The following is a 20,181-nucleotide window of genomic DNA, read 5'->3' as shown; positions in this document are numbered from 1 at the left end:
GTTGTGTATTTTGAAGTTTAAAAATCGTCAAAACGATAAGAAATCGAATATTTATTGCTGAAAATCCTAAGTAAACGACACTGTACACAAAATGGGTACTTGGAACTAACATGGCATGAAAGTTCTCTCTAAACAAACTTCTAAGCTATTTCTCTTCATATTTAATTAGCAAATTCCATTCAAATGAATTGTATAGTATTAGTAATGTTTATTTTATTTTGTTGCTTTTAAGCCATTGAACCTGTTGAATAATTAAACTGAGATAGACAGTATCACAATCATGTGCCCTATTAAGCGCCCTATAAATGTAATTGTTATTATTATCATTCTTTTGAATATCAGTATTCAAAGTTTGGTCTTTTTTATAGGCCCTGTGATACTCTTCCACACTGACATAAAGAGAATAAAAAACCTCACAAATTATTTTTCTTACCTTTATCAGTCCAGAACTCAACCTACTCTTAAAAACAAATATGGATGATCTTACCTTATCCTTTTCCTTGATCTTCAATAGCCCTGATCGTCGCCGCCAAATCTCCCACTCGAAACGCTTGATGGCGAGATCGACGTTCATCATTCTCCGATTCGATCACCACCTGGACGATGTTCAGTGAAGACGAATTAAATCTCTCTCTGTCTCTCTCCAGTCCAGTCTATTGTTTTTTGTGGTTGATTAATTCGAGAAAATCCACTGCAGTTTGAAAGTTTTGGGCAATTCCTCATCAAATTAATGCTGCTCGTTGTTGGTTTACTTTTCATTAAATTTGGATTATTACGCCTAAAACGTGCCTTATTATCAATCTCGGCAAAGACAATACCTCTCATGTCTTGTCGGCTACACAATGAAGGGTAGACCCATTATTCTAAATGACTAATTTTTTGAGTCTCTGCCACCAAATACTCGATTTGTAAATTGTTGTGACTTCGAGACAAAAACAATTTCCCCCAATGAGTTGTTTCATTCTCTATTCGTTTTTAAAACTCTGCCCCTTAAATCCTAAATCTGCAGAGATCTCAGACCTAAAGGTGCTCCACTAAAGATTTGGAAATAGAAATGAAACCTCTCTCTCCTTTCCTGTCATAAGTAGACATCGACAGGTGGTGGAAATAATGACGACTGCACTCTTTCTTTCTCTATATTTAGATGTGTATTCTAAATTCTGTCTATCATTTCAGCGAAAAGAAAGAATTTCCGGTGATTATAAAACCACTTCTTATTGTCTACAAGTGACAGGCTCTACTACTCACGTGGTATTAAACCTTACCCAAAAAATCTTAAAGTCACTTTAATGATTCTTAGAATCACTGCTTATTCACCTATAACTGTTCCTTTTATCATACCGACCCAAGTCACACCTACACAAGACGAACACCATTACCGAACAAAACCCTATTACGCCAAATGGTCAAGAGTCTGTCATTCATTGGTCCGTTTAGACCCAGTTGGGCAGTGTGGCTGGGATATCACCTCAGAGTGACAAAGCTAGTACATTGTACGTCATATGTCTTTAATAAGTCGAGAATTTTTCGGAAATTAGGAACAAACACGTTGATAATTCATAGAATATGTGATCAATAAGAGCGGTGACGCTCTTTTCAAGTCACATTTTAGTAAACCCTTTGTCTATTTTATCTATGCTTTCTATCAGATCGATTGTGATTGTGACTGATGGTTCTGGTTTTGAGGTGTTAACGAAGGGATTTCTGAACTCCTCTCGCCCGAATGACTGTGATGGACCAGTAGACACAGAAAACCTACGTCATGCAGTAATAGTTATGACTGTAATCATGTGCACATCTTTTCGTTATGATCTATTGATTTCATAGTTTTCAACCATGCATGTTCAGTAGAGGTGGAACAAAGGGGTATGGTGCGTTGTCACATCACTTTCGCAATTGCAGTCGGAACATTTTGAGTTTGAAGCATGTAAGGAAGAAGAAGAGGAAGAAGAAGAAGAAGAAGAAGAAGAAGAAGAAGGAGAAGGAGAAGAAGAAAAAGAAGAAGAATAAGAAGAAGAAGAAGAAGAAGAAGAAGAAGAAGAAGAAGAAGAATAAGAAGAAGAAGAAGAAGAAGAAGAAGAAGAAAAAAGAAGAAGAAGAAGAAGAAGAAGAAGAAGAAGAAGAAGAAGAAGAAGAAAAAGATGAAGAAGAAGAAGTAGTAGAAGAATTAATAGAAGAAGAGGATGAAGAAGAAGTAATTGTTGATATGATGGTAACAGCGATCGGCAAATTCGACCAGACACATCCTCCCCATTTAATTGATGTACTGAATGATTTTATTTTATTGAACCTATAATATTTGAGAGCATCTCTATCGTTGGAACTATTCTGACATGCGTTGGTATAGAAGAAGAGGAAGTAGAAGAAGACTTACATGTCCTTACATGACGATAACTTGTTCAACACCCTACATTGCTCAAGGCAGTGGTACTTTGTCATACTCATAAGGACCATAGTTTGGTGCTATGTCAGACAGGTATTGGCATACTTTAGGTTGTCTAAAGTTATACAGTGCGTCCCGAAAAAAACTATACACTTTTGAAATGGCTGCCAAATAAAAAAATATATGATTATGGGGCAAAAATTTTATATGTATGGAAAGCTCATAAGCTCAGCTTTCATATGACACCAAAAAGTTTGAAAATAATTCATGCTTGGGTGAGCACTGCACACTTTTGTAAAGGGTATGAAAATTAGGTTGCGCAGGAATTGGCCTTCCAATTTGTGAGAGGTAAATCCTTTGGAGCTTAAGGAATTGAGAATGATATGACCAATTAATGATCAATTGTGATGAGTTTGGGTTTACTGAGTGAAATTTGTGGTTTATGGGATTAACATTTTATGCATGAGTGAACAGGAATTGCATTTGTTATTACCGTATAGCAATGTAACTTTCCATGGTAGACTCAGTGGAGTGTTCATGGGAGTCAGGACGGGGTGATGGAACATGGTGCAGGGGAGGTGAAATGTAGGGTAGGACTTTGTTTGGTAGATGGGATAAGGGTCAAGAGGACCTCTCTTTCTCTCTCTCTCTCTCTCTGCCTTGGTGTGCTTGTGCATATCTTGACAATCAATTAATCAATCAAGCATTCAATCACCATTCAGTATTTCAATCAATTTTATCATTCAATCATAATCAATCAATAACTCAGTCAATCACTTAATCTATCAACCAACCAACCAGTCATTTTAGCACTTGAGTTTCTGTAAATGGTAAATGGGTAACATGAAGAATAAGTAGCCAACATCTGTGATATTCCTCTTTTCAACAAACCGTATTTGAATAATCAATTTACATAATCCCCATTTGGTTATTAAGTAAATCAATAAGATGTTCAACTAATCTTACAATAACTGAAATGTGGGGTGAAGGTTTTTATTCAAAGTCACAGATATAAAAAATAACAGTTTATAAGATGGAAATTACAACATGTACCATCAACCCCTCCTGACTCCCATGTACACACCACTGAGTCTACCAGGGAAGGTTACAATGCTAAAATAAAAAATGAAATTTCTGTTCACTCATGCATAAAATTTTGGTTTTTTAAGCCATGTAATTCACTCATTAAATCATGAATGTATCATATCACCCTCGATTTTGTAAGCACCAAAGGAGTTACCTCTCACAGATTGGAACGCTAATTCCTGCGCAACCTAATTTTCATACCCTTTATAAAAGTGAGCAGTGCTCACCCAAGCATGAATTATTTTCGGACTTTTTGGTGTCATATGAAAGTTGAGTTTATGAGCTTTCCATACATATAAAACTTTTTCCCCAGGATCATATATTTTTTATTCGGCAGCCATTTCAAAAGTGTATAGTTTTTTTTGGGACGCACTGTATAATATCAAAAGTGGTTTGCAAAACTTTTTAATTTATCAAAGGAATGGTTGGTGTGATCAAGCAACGGGAGAAAGAAGGGAGAAAGGCCGCCTTGATCATTTCGAATAGACAAACAGCCTTCGAATAGATGTAGGGCAAATTTGATATGTCATGGTTCATTTTAATTGCCTGATAACATACGTAATAAGGAGCCACAGCTCACTTCCCCAACCTCATTCTAACTAAAGATTCACGCTGATAATTGATTTTCAACCCATGACAAGAACGAACAAAGAAGAGGTACCTGAGTACTTCCTTCTATCTTGCGATCGATATTTCAAGCACTCAGTGACCGGTACTTGAAATATGAATTGAGAATAGGTAACGCGAATTAGTTTGATGTTTGGCACATTAGACCACCATGTGAAAAAGAAGGATGGTAGTGAAATAGAGAGAGGGAGCTGTCGAGAGGAAGAGAGAGGAAGAGGAAGAAGTGTACACCGAGAACTGGGAGCGGAAATGAATTACTGTTCTATTCACATTTCTGTGAACTCTGAAGAAACAAATTTATATAATCCACTCACTATCTCGCTTTCTTGCTGATCTGTAGGATAATTATCACTTTTGAAAATGTCTGTTTTACCAAAAATCTAATCTGATGTTTCTCACGTTTTAATAATAATAGGTTTCTGCATCTATATAGCATCTCATACATCTTCCATGTCAAAGCGCTTATACACTATAACTCTGGTCATCAGATTCAGGTTTGCCCGTAAGCAATGTATGCACATTCCCCACTCCCTGGGGAGCATTCCAACCAGATGCTTTTGACAGACGCTCACAAGTCACAATACCAAACAAACCACAGTGGGATTCGCATCTGAATATTTTAATAAGTGTAAATTTATCAAAGTCTGAACAAATATCATAATTAACCACTTGTATGATCGTTTTTTAATTTGTCTTTATTAAAGTAAAATGACATGCTTAATAGTTCGTAGAAAAAATTTAGTCTACATGTTAATGAGTAGAACTGGTGACGATACTTATTATGATGAACTTAGTGTGCAAAAATGAGTTGAAGAACATCGATTTAGATTGTAATAAATGGTTAATTAAGAATATCACAAATGAAAGATATATTGAACAACATGTTACATGTCAAAAGTTATGATAGCAACTACTTTCGAAAATTTAACCTAAGGCAAGATCAATAGACCAATAGACCTGTGTATCTCTTTATTTGTGATGCCAATGATGTATTACGTAATCAAAACGTTAAATCTATAAAAATAAAAAAAATAAAAAATCATATAGGATGTACAATGGGGTATTATAAGGGTTCATTTCTTTCAGATAACCATTTTTTCCTATCTTGTATATATGATTTGTGAAATCGAGTCACAAGGTTATACACAGGAACATCGCATCGTTTCACAAACACAATCATAGAAATTAATTTCATATCGCAAGTGGTTGTCTATTAAGACGTAAGAAAGAAAATATCATAAATGAATCTACTACTCGCGTTTCCTTTTTCTTCATCTATCCCTCATCTCTCCCCTCCCCCCCCCCCCCCTCTCTCTCTCTCTCTCTCTCTCTCTCTCTCTCTCTCTCTCTCTTTCCCTCTCGCTCTATATACTAATATCTCAGTACTAGCATTAACAACGAGCTTTAATTTTTAACCAAATCTAAAAATGTAGCATATTGTGTATCGTTGGCGCTGTTACCTGTACCAGTTTGGTTTGCCGTAGATTTACACAACCCCGCCATTATTCGTTTATTACATAGGTAGACCTACAACTATTCACAATCTAGATCTTAATATCACAGTCATGTAGGCCTTCACAATTATGTTATTGACATCCCTCGACCAGAGTTCGTCTACACCGTAGAAGAAGTTACTTGCTACTTATACTTTTCTTTTGAAGAAAAAAATGATAGATAGTACTGTTTGGATCCCGTTTGAACACTGTTAAGATAATTCAGTAAGGCAAAAATCTTGGGGATTCTAGTCTTGACCAAAGAAAGTTATATTTGGTATATGGTCCTGTTTCATAGAACATAACGGTTATATAAGCTTCGTGATCATCGTATTTTAATGGCTGTAGGAAATTTGTGTTACAAAATGTGACAGTAGTTATTGATGGTAAGATTTATGAAACAGGGCAGACATGATAATTATATCGTTCGTTGTGAATACATTGTGGGCGTGGTCTGGTTACCATGGGTAACATGGCTGGGGGCAGTGGCGAATGTAGGTGTCCAGTGTCCCTTCCCTTACGTGCATCAAAGCAGTGAACAAGGAGAGCTGTGCACGGTAGAGAGTGGAGAAATAAAGAAAATTTACGAAAGATTACAAAACATGGTAAAATATAATGTATACACCACTTCATCTCTCCGTTATCCTCAGTCATAACACATGGGTTTTTTTTCGTCTGTATCGAGCCAGACGGGTGTTAACGCTGTGTTAAAGGTACTATGTCCCATTCCCCGAAAAATGAAAAGGTTAAATTCCAACGGCATTTGAAAGATAATACTAATTTAGAACTTCCCTTTAAAAAAAAGGGGGGGGGCTTGAAAATGTCTTTAAGTGGGAAAATAACGACTATTAGTTGTCGAATCGACTTAAGTTCTACCAAGTCAGTAAGTAATAGTCTGATTTTCAGACCATTGTACCGAATGGTCGTATGATTTGTGCTGTGCAAAGATTCGATCAGTTTAATTTTGGCCATTAGAAGAAGTGGGTTATTGATATAGACAAATGCTCATGTACCCTTTACAGCTCGTTTCATGTATGTTATTAGCAAAGAAGTAAAAAAGCCAGTCAGTCACTCAATAGTGTCTGACAGTGAAGTCTAGCAAGTAAACGGGTTTCCTTGCATAATTTAAATATTAGGACACTGCTAACGTTTAAATTTCACAGATAGGACATACATGATTATTCATAATTGCAAAGTTCTACAGAATTTGATGCTGGCTGCAAAAGGGGCATAGTACCATTAAAGCATATGAATACCATTCTGGCTTCAAACGGACGATGTGTTTAGTAAAAGGTGTACACAAAATCAACAACGTCATAATAATGATCAATGGCATCCGAGTTCTCTCTTTAATCATTTTTGAAATCTCAAATAATATTTTGAATCTTTGTACCATTGTCGCCATCCACATTAGTTACTTTCTATACCATTTTGGACTGATTTTTTAACACATATTTTCATAAGTTGACTAGCACCTTTAATGTTACCCCGTGAGCAAAATATGTACATTGAAGTAGTTCGAGTTAAACGGAAATGTTAAATGTGTACGCGTATTCATAATTCAAGACACGTATGCCTATTATGTGATCATTATCTACCATTCAATAAAATGTTCATCAAATTGACTTTAAAGAACATGAACATGCCAACTAATTGCAAGCGATATTTATCGACTTTTCGTATTAGGTTGGAGTCCATCACATTATTCCCATTATTTCGTTTAATATCGAGCACAAATTTTCGTTTGGTAGCGTTACTCGAACTCCAAGAAAATAATAATAACAGTTCAATTTACACCATTTTCTATAACGTAGCTTACCATATTCAGAACTGGCTTGGTTGACAACACATTGTAGAAGCTCTTCGAACTCACGTTCTGGAAAGCAAAATAATAATTTCAAAAAATGTTCATTAAAAGCAGCCCATTTTCATTGAACGTGTCTCTTGAGATTTCCAGTAGCCAATCACAACCAGTTATTAATTTCGCACGCTTGTTCCTTTAGCTTCCCCTTTTATCGAGTGATTTCTGATTTCTGTTCATCTTGCGATTTACTCTGATGAGTGTAGGGTGGAGAGCTTCAATATTTCAGTATTTACTGCTATTCTCCAATTTTGGAGTAACAAACCAAGCATCTCTTTAATGAAAATTCGTCTGCTTTCTCCTCCGTACTTGTATTCATAAATATGGCAATTTGGCTGAGAATAAAGTACTAACAAGTGAGTTATAGAGACAGTACATGATCTGAATGCCTTTATAAGGATTGTCTTTACTTGAAAAGAACCAAACGCTTCTCAAGAACATGGTGAGACTTGAAAAATATAAAATAAGTATAGACACAAAGACATAGACACAAAGACATAGAGAGACATATAGAGATCATAAAGATAGAGGAAGAGTGGTGAGAAAGAGTAAGAGATGGGGCTGGGACGGGGAGGGGATTGGTAGAATGGAGGAAGGAAGAACTTTGTTATTATACGAGAGAAGTAACGATCATCAAACCCATTAAATGGAAATATACCTGTACATTATTAGTCGTAAAAAGAATGGAATTCGTTAAATCCGTCATGGTATGGTGGTTCATAAACACGACTCAATCCAAATGTTTACTATTTGAATCTAAGCCCGGAAATAAGTATCCTCTGGCAATAATCCACATTTCCCACTAACCATCTAGGTGTAAATGGGTACCAGGCAATTGCTAGGGTAACAATAATTCAGGAAGAACAGCACCGAAGCTGATGAGGATGATTATGAACAAATTATGATCATTATTATTATGATTATTTTAATAATTATTATTGTTAATATTATCATTATTTTTTATTTTTATTATTAGTAGTAGTATCATTGTTTTTGTTGTTATTATTAGTAGTAGTAATAGTTGTAGTAGTAGTAGTAGTAGTAGTAGTAGTAGTAGTAGTAGTAGTAGTAGTAGTAGAGTAGTAGTAGTAGTAGTAGTAGTAGTAAAAGTAGTAGTAGTAGTAGTAGTAGTAGTAGTAGTAGTGGTAGTTGTAGTAGAGTAGTAGTAGTAGTAGTAATAGTAGTAGTAGTAGTAGTAGTAGTAGTAGTAGTAGTAGTAGCAATAGTATTATTATTACTAGTATTACTTTTATCATATTTCTTTTTTATTATCATCATTGTATACTTTTTACATGCTAACAAACAATTTTAAACAAGATTTTTAAATGCTTACCGCTTGTGTCATGTTTTTCATGCATTTGATGGCAGGATCTCGTCTGTCATCGTAAAATGGCGGATTCTTCCAACTGTCATAATTGGTCTGGACCACGAACCATTTCCCCTGATCAGCATTTATTCTTTAGACCGTACAAATGATAATAATTTGATTTTTAAATTGAATACGGACGGAAACACAGTGATGATATCGAAGTGTTATCTCATTTTCCATCGGCCGACAATATATTCTATAAATCATAGAAATGATAATTTGATTATCAAAGAAAAGAAAGAGCATTGGAGGGAAAGAAGGGAGAGTTTATATGGAGAGAGAGAGAGAAAAACCAAAATCACCTACCTTCTGATCGCATCAGATGTGTTGCCCTTGGCTTTAGTGATGACCGCGCCTTCTCCCGGGTTCACACCGCCTACAGTGAGGTATGAAGGTACCATGGTATCCACTGTAGAAAGATGCTCGACGGTACTGTTAAAGCTGGGACAGAAAATAGTAAAAAGGCACATAGTTATTTCTCTTCAAATTAATAATTAGGTCAACAAAATGATGATAAGGCGCATAACGTCACCGTCATAATCACGTTACATTCATGAAGAAAAATCACGACACTTAAATAATTATGACGGTATAAACGCAACGATAATAGATTGAACTCAGCAGGCTGTGATTAAAATGCACTGAAATATATATGAGGTACATTTTGTTTATCTGACAATTTCTTTGGTTCTTATAGTGTTCCCAAGTTTACAAACAGACAAGTGTTAGTGGTTATTTTTCCATTATTCATCTTGATGGAAAATAGTGTTCCATATTATCAAGTATTACAATTCAATTGCCCGTTTTCTATTTCAACAAACAGTGCTTCTCTTATTTAAATTTTCTTAAAGATAAGATACTAAAATGTTGGCGAAGAAACCGCCTATGGCCCTAACAGCTTGACGAACTAATTCATATTTTAAGCTTTACCCAATAAATGGATAAGTGGATAAATGGTAATTAAAACAAGAGGGGAAGATTCTCGCTTTTACTTTTCCTTTCTGATTTTACAAATATCCTTCCAAAACGTTTAAATCTTTCAACGATTAAAACTTACTCTGTCGCCATTAGTATCGCATCCCTGAGAGCGAACCCTGTCCAGTAAGCTTTGCGATCTCCTAAGATCCACTCAATAAAACCAAGGAAGCCGATATCCTTGAGCTTGTGACGGGAGTTGATGTTCAGACTGACCACACCCTAGCAAAGAAATAGTGGATGTTTGATTATCTAGCTAGGACTACATGATGCGTCACTTGCTGACGTAGGACTACGTCAGCGACTGCCTTCGAGTCTACAAGCTTGATAAGCACAGGTAATAAGGTCCTGCACAACTTGTAGCATGCACAAATAAATAATGGATGTTGGATTAGCTAGCTAGGACTACATGATGCGTCATTTGCTGACGTAGGACTAAGTCAGCGACTGCCTTCAAGTTCACAAGCTTGATTAGCACAGGTAATAACGTACGCAAAATGACGCCTCGTGTGCAATGGGCTTCCGTGCCCGCTGCAAGTCGTCATGTAGAGACGTAAGCGTCAGAAATGAATATGCATTTAATAAGATTAACGCCCCATGCTACCTTGGTTGGCGTTCAACAATAAGGGATAGAGCAACGTCGATCTGGCGCTGCTCAGTGGCTGCCGGGCTTACGATCAATTGGGAAAAAAAATATTTCCATTTTCGGTTGTATAAAATTTGGAGTGGACTTTAAAAGATTATTATTATTATTATTATTATTATTATTATTATTATTATTATTATTATTATTATGAATACATGTAAACCATCCATTAATTGCCTTACCGGTTTTAATCCAGTCAGTATTCCAGCGTAACCAGCGAAGTGGACTGCTCTAGCGACTACCTTGCCTCCTTTCTGGTACTCCACATTGGTAACCAATGGCCTCAGTCTCTCGGTGATGATCCACTGATCTGTCTTTACATCCCACCTAAGAATTCAAAACATTTTTTTTTTATTTCAATGAAAACATTTTATTTAATCATTCATGAACAAATGTAACTCAATGATTTCAATCAATGAAATACCGGTTAAAACAAACATGGTTACAGCAGTTTTGCATGCATCGAATAATCTAGTAATATAATCAACTGATTGTTCTTAATACAAAGAAACCGCTCAGTAGTACGAAAACGTTTCAACGTATTCTTAAAATATTTTAAAGCTAACCGTTCCTCTTTGCATTCTGTAGAAAATATATTATGTTTTTTCATATAAAATGACAGGGTTAAAAGAAAAAATAACTATGAATTCAAAATACAAATGAATGTTCCGTCACATTTTGGTTGGTAACCGGCTAATAAATTACATCTATATCAAAACAACGCCGACATTTTAAGCGTCTCAATGCTTCATCATAACAACACACTTAGATATTTGGGAATTTTGATTAAAAATCTAACAGCAATACAACCTACACTTAAATAATTTTGGGGAATTTTGGAGAAATTTATGAAAAAGCGAATGACTGTTTTTGTCTTTAAAACACTTCCACACGCCCTACCCCCTCCACATACGGTCTTTTATTGGTTGACAGTTTCCTGCACGGTTTCTTTCAGGGGCGGCCGAGCGACTTCCAAAGTGGGGGGGGGGCACCAAGAAAAAAAGGGCACTTTCTGGATAAAAAGGGCGCCTACAAAGGGAAATCTCACAGCGAAAATATACAATTTTTTAGATATTGGTATATACCCCTACATTTTAATAACAATTATCGGGGATGATTTCAATATTTGTTTTACTTTATACACCATACAAGATATTGCTTTGCAGTTGGGTTTGAATTTCTAAAAAATTGTTCGCGAGCGAGGAAAAATGTTAAGATTTGTGAGGTCGCAGTGCGATAAATTACATCTTACAAAGAGGAAAAACCCAATCCTAATGTGAATATAAGCACATTCTCATAACGAAAGAGTGAAAAGACTTTTGATAAGTAACATAATAAAGTATATCATCTATAGATGCGTGCGAGCGTAGCGAGCGAGCTTTGGGGGAAATTGCTCTTAGTCGCTTGAAATTAGCTAGGGCGCGTTTAATGATGAGAGGAAAGGAGGACCTTATCAAGAAAGAAAAGGAGCATGTTCCAAAGTACAAAGAGCAAATATCACAGGTGAAAACGGGGCACTTCTTACAGGGATGAAAAAGGTGAGTCATTAGAATAGGAAATGGGCATTTGTCGACGGAAAAGAGGCCCCCATCAGATTTTGAATAGGGGATTTATGAAAAGGAGATAAGTCCCTTATTGGAAAGGAAAAGGGGCACGTATCATTGTTAAAAGGGAATTTAACAGAGGTGAAAAGAGGCACTTATCGCATCTGAAAAGGGGCAATGACCAGATATGAATAGGGGCATTTATGTGAATGAAAAAGGGGCACTTGTAATAAAGGAAAATGTGCATTAGTTGTAAGAAAATGGGTACCGATCAGATTTTAAAGGGGCATTTATCGGAGGTGAAGGGGGCATTTATCTGAAGTGAAAAGAAATAACTTCTCGTACCTGAAAAGGGTCATTTACCAGAGAAGGGGCACTTATGAAAAGGCGAAGGGGCTGTTTTTTTTAATGGGGCACTTATCATTGGGGAAAAGGGGCACTTATTATAAAAGGAAAAGGGCACATGTAAACATATAAGGTGCGCTTATCCGAGTTAAAATGGGGGTGGTTATTAAGATAGGAAGGGGCACGTATTACAAAGGAAAAGGGGCACTTGTCAAAGTAAAAGAGGCACCTCTCAGAATTAAATAGAACAATTATCAGAGGTGAAGGGGGCACTTATCAAAAGTGAAAAGAGGCACTTCTCGTACCTAACTGGGGGACACTCACTAGAGATTAAAAAGGGCACGTATGAGAATGGAAAATGGACATTTATTGCAAAGGAAAATGAGAACTTGTCGAAGGAAAAGGGGAACGTGTCCAAATACAAAGGGCACTTATCAGAGTTGAAAAGGGGAAGGGGCACTTTTACAAATTAATAGGGGCACTTGTCAAAAAGGGGCACTATTCCTATGTAAAAAGGGGCACTTCTTAAAAAGTGAAAGGGGCATTTTTCCTATGTAAAATGGGGCACTTTTCGGGTGCTTGAAAAAGTGGGGGGCACTGTGCTCCCCTTGCCCCCCGGGAGGGCCGCCTCTGGTACTTTCTCTTCCTCCTCAATCATTTTAATATTTAATATCAAGTGATTTAATCGTATTATCAACATCTTGAGAAATGGGTCATATTGTAAATGATATCCATGGGGTCAAAACATATATGACTACGTATGTGTGTGTGTGTGTGTGTGTGTGTGTGTGCGTGTGTGTGTGTGTATATATGTGTGTGTGCCTTTCTCTCTCTCTCTCTCTCTCTCTCTCTCTCTCTCATTACTTTGTTGTCCTTATAAAAATGTCCCAGCCATTACGAAGGTGACGAAAAAGACGAAACACAAGCGCGCCCTGCATGTGCAGCACTGAGTAATTTACTGACTTCAGTAAACATACGAGGGAACAACAAATCTGCCACGTCTTCTTTTTCAGTGACGTAATTAGAATGCATGAAGAAGAGGAAACGCCCCCACTAATCGGTCCAAGTTCTTTGCCTATAAAAATACCCATGAAAACTATGAAGCGTGAAGCAGACTTTAGCATGACGCGGGAGCAAGAAATCTGCCCCGCTTTCTTTTTCAGTACGAAAGTTTGCCGCTACAGTGGTGTATATACTTCTTTTTTTAATACGTGAAGAAAAAGAACCGCCCCTTTTCATTAGTCTTAAGTTCTTTGGCTATAACCATGATAAACTGTTAATTAGGCCGTGAAATTAAGATTAATGTCCTTACCCTATGAATTGTCCAAAGTCCATATTCCTCGCATGATAGATGTCACCTGATTGGTGAAGATAATTAAAGGTGAATTAATTAGTTCGCAATAAGATTATACCCAGGGTCCTGTGTAGAGAATATGGGGAGCCTATTTGTCATTTGCGTGTTGACACGCTTGACACTCAAAGTTTGTTTGTTATCAAGAATCTTAAACCGTTTACAAAAAAGTGTCATCTGTTTGATTTGTTTTCATTTGCCCCGTTTCCATCTCACCTCTTGAAATAATTTGTTTATTATTTATACATGCATCCCACAAATAAACTATATGCTTCTTTAGTTCTGCATTCAATACTGTTTTCATTGCAACATTTTACGGTAAAATCTAAAGAAAACGGGTATGAATTTCTATCAATTATATCATTCAAGTGTCACCTATTAATATATATATATATATTTAAACTTGTGCATGTATCACTTATATCTGTTCGCACTTTTGTGAGATAAGCGTTATCACTTGAGCAGGTCAAGATTATTTACTACTAACAACTAACATGGATTAAGAGAGACGACCATTACAAAGATAGACAATCAATTATGTCTTTAATTAGAATTGTATCTCTTTGTTTTGTTAATAATGCGCATGACACCCATACAAAATATCAATACAGATTCAAATTATGAAATGGCTACTGAACTTTAAATGTTCGATGAAAGACTTAATTTAATCGAACACGAAAAAAGCAAATCAACTTTTTCAAACAAATATGACAAAGTGGTAATAGTCACAGCAGTTATTTTGGGGTCATCAAACTTTAGATTACAAGACCAAAACAAATCTCCCCGAGATTCGCCAATTAGTATTTTTTTAAAATTATTTTCGTTTTCCTGTATTGTTCACAAATTATGAATCATTTTACCCACGCAATTTTCAAGTCGGTAAGAAGAGAAGGAAGACGTAACATTTTCAACCCTCCTTTACTATAATCCCCAATGATTACGTGACGGCTAATCTTATCTGACTCTTCATTCGATATGAAAATATATGAAAAAGAACGTTGAACAATCAAATTCTTTCAAAAAATCTTTCTGGGGAGTGGTGGTTTTGGCAAAATAGATAAAAGAAATATTAATTGCAATGGCCCAGCAACTCTTATAATGATCACACTGATATTAGTAATAAAAATAATTATTATAATAATAATTTCTCTTTTCAAATATAATTTTTTTTTTTTTTAAATATATATATATATAAATATATTTATATATATATATATATATATATATATATAAAATAGAAAATAAAATAATAATAATGTCCTTGAATGGCTTGTATGTATCTACATAATGCGCTCCTGAGTAGACTATTGATCTAACCTCGCTGTTCCGATATGGTAATGTAGCATTCAAGTGATTACTTCTAGAAAATTATCTTAGAATATTTCAAAGTTTCTAAAGTCTCTTACCCTTCATATCCTGTGCCACTACAGCAGTGCAGAAGGATTCTATTTCGTAGAAAATATTCATCATGACGATCTCACCTGTAACCAACAACAAAAAAGCTTATGACGAAGATTGGCTTAACCAAAATTAGGATTCTTCAGCATAAAATAATTCAGTATTTAGCAAATAGTAAATAATTATTCGTATTAGAGACAAATTTTAAAAATAGTTTACATAATTGCAAGAAATGTTTTTTTTTTATAATATGCAATGTGAGAAATAATTATTGTGCCTTGAATTATGTGATAAAGAAGACCTGGAAATATCCTTGAACCAAACCGGGACATTGAAAATATGTCATTATCGTGCATGATTTATGACTTTCTGTACGAATTACTTTTCTGAAATCTACCACAACTCAGTCTTGGGTATGCAAAAGGATATGGGGTTGGGGGGGGGTGCTGGAGGGCTGTAGCCTACCCCCCTACCCCTCCACTATGGTTTTGAAAATATCAATGTCCTTGCAGTCGTCAGCTTATATTCTGACTCTGATAAAATTTGTATATACCCTATCGATGTACTATGTCTTGGTGGCGAAATGACAATTCCATTACCATGAAATGTCTTTTTTTCCTCGCTTCCCCGCAAAGCAAATAAACAGAAAATTTGAAATTCGGGCGAGAGATGTCATATACCCCCCCCCCCCCCCTATCACGCACACCTACGATGGAATTTTCTAAATTCATTAAAGTAAATGGGGAATTAGGTTCGCGGTGCTCAGGGGCAGATCCAGGATTTTCCAAAATGGTAGGAGGGTCCGTGAAAGATACGAAATTAAGAGCGCAAAGCCTTTACGGCGTGGGCAATAATGTTGAACCTTAATACGCTCTATGGTACAATCTGAGACATTTCTAAATGAGTACACTGAACATTTATCTGTATATACTTGTTTGGAAGGTTAAAAGGGGCGTGCGCCCCACGCCCCCTGGATACGCCCCTGGTTCTTACCAATGGGGATCCCAGTCGCCTCGGCGATGCCCTGTAGTTCACGATCATATGGGTCTGGGAGACTCGTCACAACCGGACCCTGCATATCAAAGTACAGTTAACAACTAAACTATTCATACCATTACCAAGTTTTATATTTTCATCATTTTGTGAAATTGAAAAGTCCCGATATGTGTTTCTTGAGAATGACGTGACATATTAAAGCTTACATCTAAAAGTATTCAACCAAGACCCTAATACAACCAGTCTACCTTGCATTCTCGAGTATCAAAAAACGCAAAAATTGTCAATTTACAACGGTTATAAATAATTTAGTTGTTAATTGTATACGATTGGTACTTTTCTACTCAAACTCACCAATACAATGGGGTTGAAATAATACTAGAACACATATATTTGGATTATTTCACTGAAATTATTATCACTTTATCCTTACACAGTATTCCGGCTTGATGCTAAGGTATTTAAATAAGTACATTGACTCGTTATTTATACAACGCAAAAAATTGATACCTATGATGATTATCATCATTAATACTAATGATAACAACAATAATAATAATAATAATAATATGGTACATTTATTAAAGCTTATGTTAATACAATCCTCATCATCTTTCATTGATGCATATTAGGAATTATAAAAAAATAAAGGGCGGGACATTGGTGCGTCCTGGCGACCCAAAATTCTCCTCATTCCTGAAACATTTCCAAATGGCCATCCATGGGTAAAATGATAGTAGAGTTTGGTGGGTCTGTATTATAAAAGTTTGTGGTTTTGATTTACATTGAGAATATATAAAATGGCGGACTTACAAAAAGATCGTTTATAACCTCGGAGGTGAGTTTCTTGCCTAGAAGGAGTCCCACTAGGCTTTTGATGTCATCGATTAGGAAACTGATCTGATTTTTTTTAAAGAATAGAATACGGTACAGAAAAGTAACAGTGGTGTTTTTCAGATTCATTCGGTGATAATTATCCAAATTGAATTTCTGTGTATCTGATGATAATAATCGTAAAAATGATAATAACGATAATACTGATAACAATAATAACAAATATATTATCAATACTAATGCTAATACTAATAATGATAATAGTAATTTTTTGTTTACAATAATAATAATACAAACAATTATAATAACAATAATATTGATAACAATAATAACAAATATATTATCAATACTAATACTTATACTAATACTATTAATGTAATAGTAATTTTTTGTTTACAATAATAATAATACAAACAATTATAATAACAATAATATTGATAACAATAATAACAAACATATTATCAATACTAATACTTATACTAATGATGACTTGTATAACGCATAACACATCATTAGATGATTGTGTCCCTATGCGCTTGGGAAGCAAAATAAAATAGCATAAAATAGAAAGTAGGTTCCTTTCATCCGTTTAATATTTTGAATAATTGTGTTTTAAGGGCAGAATTAAACTTCTCTCTTTGATTATCATTGAAGAATATCTAACTTTAATTTCGTGTGAACACCTACCCTGACGGAAGGTGTAATATAAAGATTTTCCAATGTAGAGACCAAATTATGTAAAATGTTTACTCCTTTTCGTTGAATATATTGGTAACCCGCCCACAAATATCAACTAAAATCATCCTCAAATCTCGAATGATTCGTATTTTCTCCTTACATTTGCTGATTTTGGTTGAACCAGCTCGGTCCATCTATCTTTTGGGTCCAGGTCCATATTGAAGACGAACTTAGGAGCGGCATCGCTTGCTTGTGGAGGATAAGCATCAGTTCGGCAATTCCTGTCCGTAAACTAAAGAGAAGATTGGAAACAGAAATAGGTTAAGCATTATAATGGTAGTCTCTAAAAAAAATCGAGTGATCGCGGACGTCACTCCTCTGGAGAGTGAAAATGTAGTGAAAATAGAGTGAACATTCACTCTTTTCTTCTTAGACAGCACTCTAAAATCAATCGATTTTCACTCCTAAACAAGTGATCACGGACGTCACTCCCAAGAAAGTGAAAATAGAGTGAAAATTCACTCTCTTTTTTTAAGAGAGTATAACATTTCTTTATAGCGCATATCACATTATGATATAACTTCTCCATGCCCTTCCATGTGCATGTATTTTGGAAAGTCTGATTAAAGTTCTCCGATGTTTTATCTGCGCACAGTGTAGGATGTGCCGGAATGTATCATGTCATCCATTTTACACCTGTATCGAGAGAGACAACTGTGCCTATCTGAAGACAAACGGACAGAGTCTTTAACCTCATCTGCGTGATAGTCAGTCAAGATAATATAGCATGACACACTCATGAGAGGAGGGGTAAGATTCTATGCCAATCTTTCGTAAGAGATACAGGACATTGTTTTGACGATGGCCGGGGCAATAACACAATTCACATACTTGTAGCCTACACTGATCTGATTCACATGTTTGTTTTTATTGTAAATTATTTCCCAAAGAGCCTAGGAATGACAAAAGTGCAATTTTCAAGGACAAAGAGGCAGATCAATCTACCTTTATTGCATTCCAAAGATTTTTTTTTAAATGCTACATTTGTCTTTTTTGTTTGTTTTTTTAATCGTAATTTTAATAGAAATTCGTGAAAATATGTAACTTTTGAACCACGGCAGAAGTGCAAGTCGGTAAGAAAATGCTTCTCATAAGCCGCCATATTTGTTTTTTTATGAGTTATACACCAGGAAACAATAACTGTAAATACGAGGGTATACATATCGAGTTACATATCATTATGCTTACCGGTGGTAGATCTTGACCGAGGAGAGCAGGTACACCAGCCGCTAGTAGCCCCAGAATAAACGTGAACTTCTGCATGGTGGGAAACTCGTCTTCCTTGTACTAGTATAAATGCAAAGCTATACGAAATGGCTTAGTGTGTTGAATTAGAGCACGATACAACCCACAGCGCCGTGCCAAATAATAATATTATATTATGAACCTAACAGCTAAACAATAACGTCGTGTAGACGAACAATGAATATGAAAAGATAGTTCCGTATTGATCAACACGATGTACTATGTCCCATTTCTAGGCCAAAAATTGGAAAGGTTACAGTCCAAATGCATTTAAAAGATAATACTAATTTAGAACTTCCCTCAAACTTGAAACCAAAGGGCTTGAAAATGTCTTAAGTGGGAAAATAACGACTATTAGTTGTCGAATCGACTTTAGTGATTGCAATCACAAAATTAATGGTCTGATGTTCAGACCCTTGTACCGAATGGTCGTACGTTTTGTGCTGCGCAAAGATTCAATCAGTTAATTTTGGCCATTACAAGTGCGTTATTTATGTAGACAAATGCTTATGTACCCTTTACAGCTCATTTTATGAATGTTATTACCAAAGAAAAAAAAAAGTCAGTCAGTCACTCACTAGTGTCTGACAGTGAAGTCTAGAAAGGACGGGGTTTCCTTGCATAATTGGAATATAAGGACACTGCTAACGTTTAAATTTCACAGATAGGACATACATGACATATTCATGATTCCTGCAAAGTTCTACATAAGTTGATGTTGGCTCCAAATGGGACATAGTACCTTTAACTGTACTTGCATGATTGGTTTCGGGCCAATTAGACGGAGATAAGCGCTAGGCATCAGCTATCGCATACAAAATCTACCGTGACTAAACAAATGAAGTTGATATTCAGTTTGTTTTGCTTAATTAGTAAATCAAAGTTCAAAAGCTTGCAATGGTATTGACTATCAGTGATCATGCATTAATTTGTGTGATAGGGGGAGGGGGGGGGGGGGTGATGGTACATAGGAAAAGGGGAAGACAAACTTTGATATTGTGCGTATGCGTGTGTTGTATTTGGGGGAGTGTGTGTGTGGGCGTGGTTACGAGGGATTGTGAGTGCGCGCGCGCGCGTGTGTGTGTGTCCCCAGTCGTAAATGGGATTTCACACACGTGCATCAAATAGATTTACTTCTGGGGACGGACATTAAACGTCACCGTTCGAAAGAGTGTGACTGGATCAGTTTGGAACAAGCTAGAGTCCGTCTGAGTCAGTCTACAGGCGAGAGAGCTAAGTGCGTGAAAGTATACTCCTATCTCACATTTCCCTTTTGATGTGATGTAGGCC

At 35.9% G+C, this 20,181-nt stretch overlaps 2 protein-coding genes across 2 annotated transcripts in view; both read right to left on the bottom strand.

Annotated features, from left to right (window-relative positions):
- LOC100893884 overlaps positions 1–842 on the bottom strand; it is a 28,999-nt gene extending 28,157 nt beyond the window's left edge. The window contains exon 1 of the mRNA XM_030981103.1: positions 488–842. Coding sequence (XP_030836963.1) covers positions 488–577 — 90 coding nt within the window. The 5' untranslated portion in view covers positions 578–842. The remainder of the gene's footprint in view (positions 1–487) is intronic.
- Positions 843–5,425: 4,583 nt separating this feature from the next.
- LOC593569 (acid ceramidase) lies at positions 5,426–18,929 on the bottom strand. The gene is made up of 12 exons (XM_030981099.1): positions 18,835–18,929; positions 17,747–17,878; positions 16,888–16,974; positions 16,072–16,150; positions 15,087–15,161; positions 13,642–13,687; positions 10,623–10,767; positions 9,877–10,016; positions 9,126–9,260; positions 8,784–8,907; positions 7,409–7,465; positions 5,426–6,137 (listed from the first exon to the last, which is right to left on the bottom strand). The coding sequence occupies exons 1-12, from the start codon at positions 18,907–18,909 to the stop codon at positions 6,048–6,050; spliced, it is 1,185 nt and encodes a 394-aa protein (XP_030836959.1). The 5' UTR covers positions 18,910–18,929; the 3' UTR covers positions 5,426–6,047.
- Between the last annotated feature and the right edge of the window lie 1,252 nt (positions 18,930–20,181).

This window comes from Strongylocentrotus purpuratus, unplaced genomic scaffold (genome assembly GCF_000002235.5).
Source record: "Strongylocentrotus purpuratus isolate Spur 01 unplaced genomic scaffold, Spur_5.0 spur5_scaffold_11, whole genome shotgun sequence".
NCBI classification, from domain to species: Eukaryota; Metazoa; Echinodermata; class Echinoidea; order Camarodonta; family Strongylocentrotidae; genus Strongylocentrotus; species Strongylocentrotus purpuratus.
Note: the sequence above shows the minus strand (reverse complement) of the source record. Positions and strands in the feature narration are given on the sequence as shown.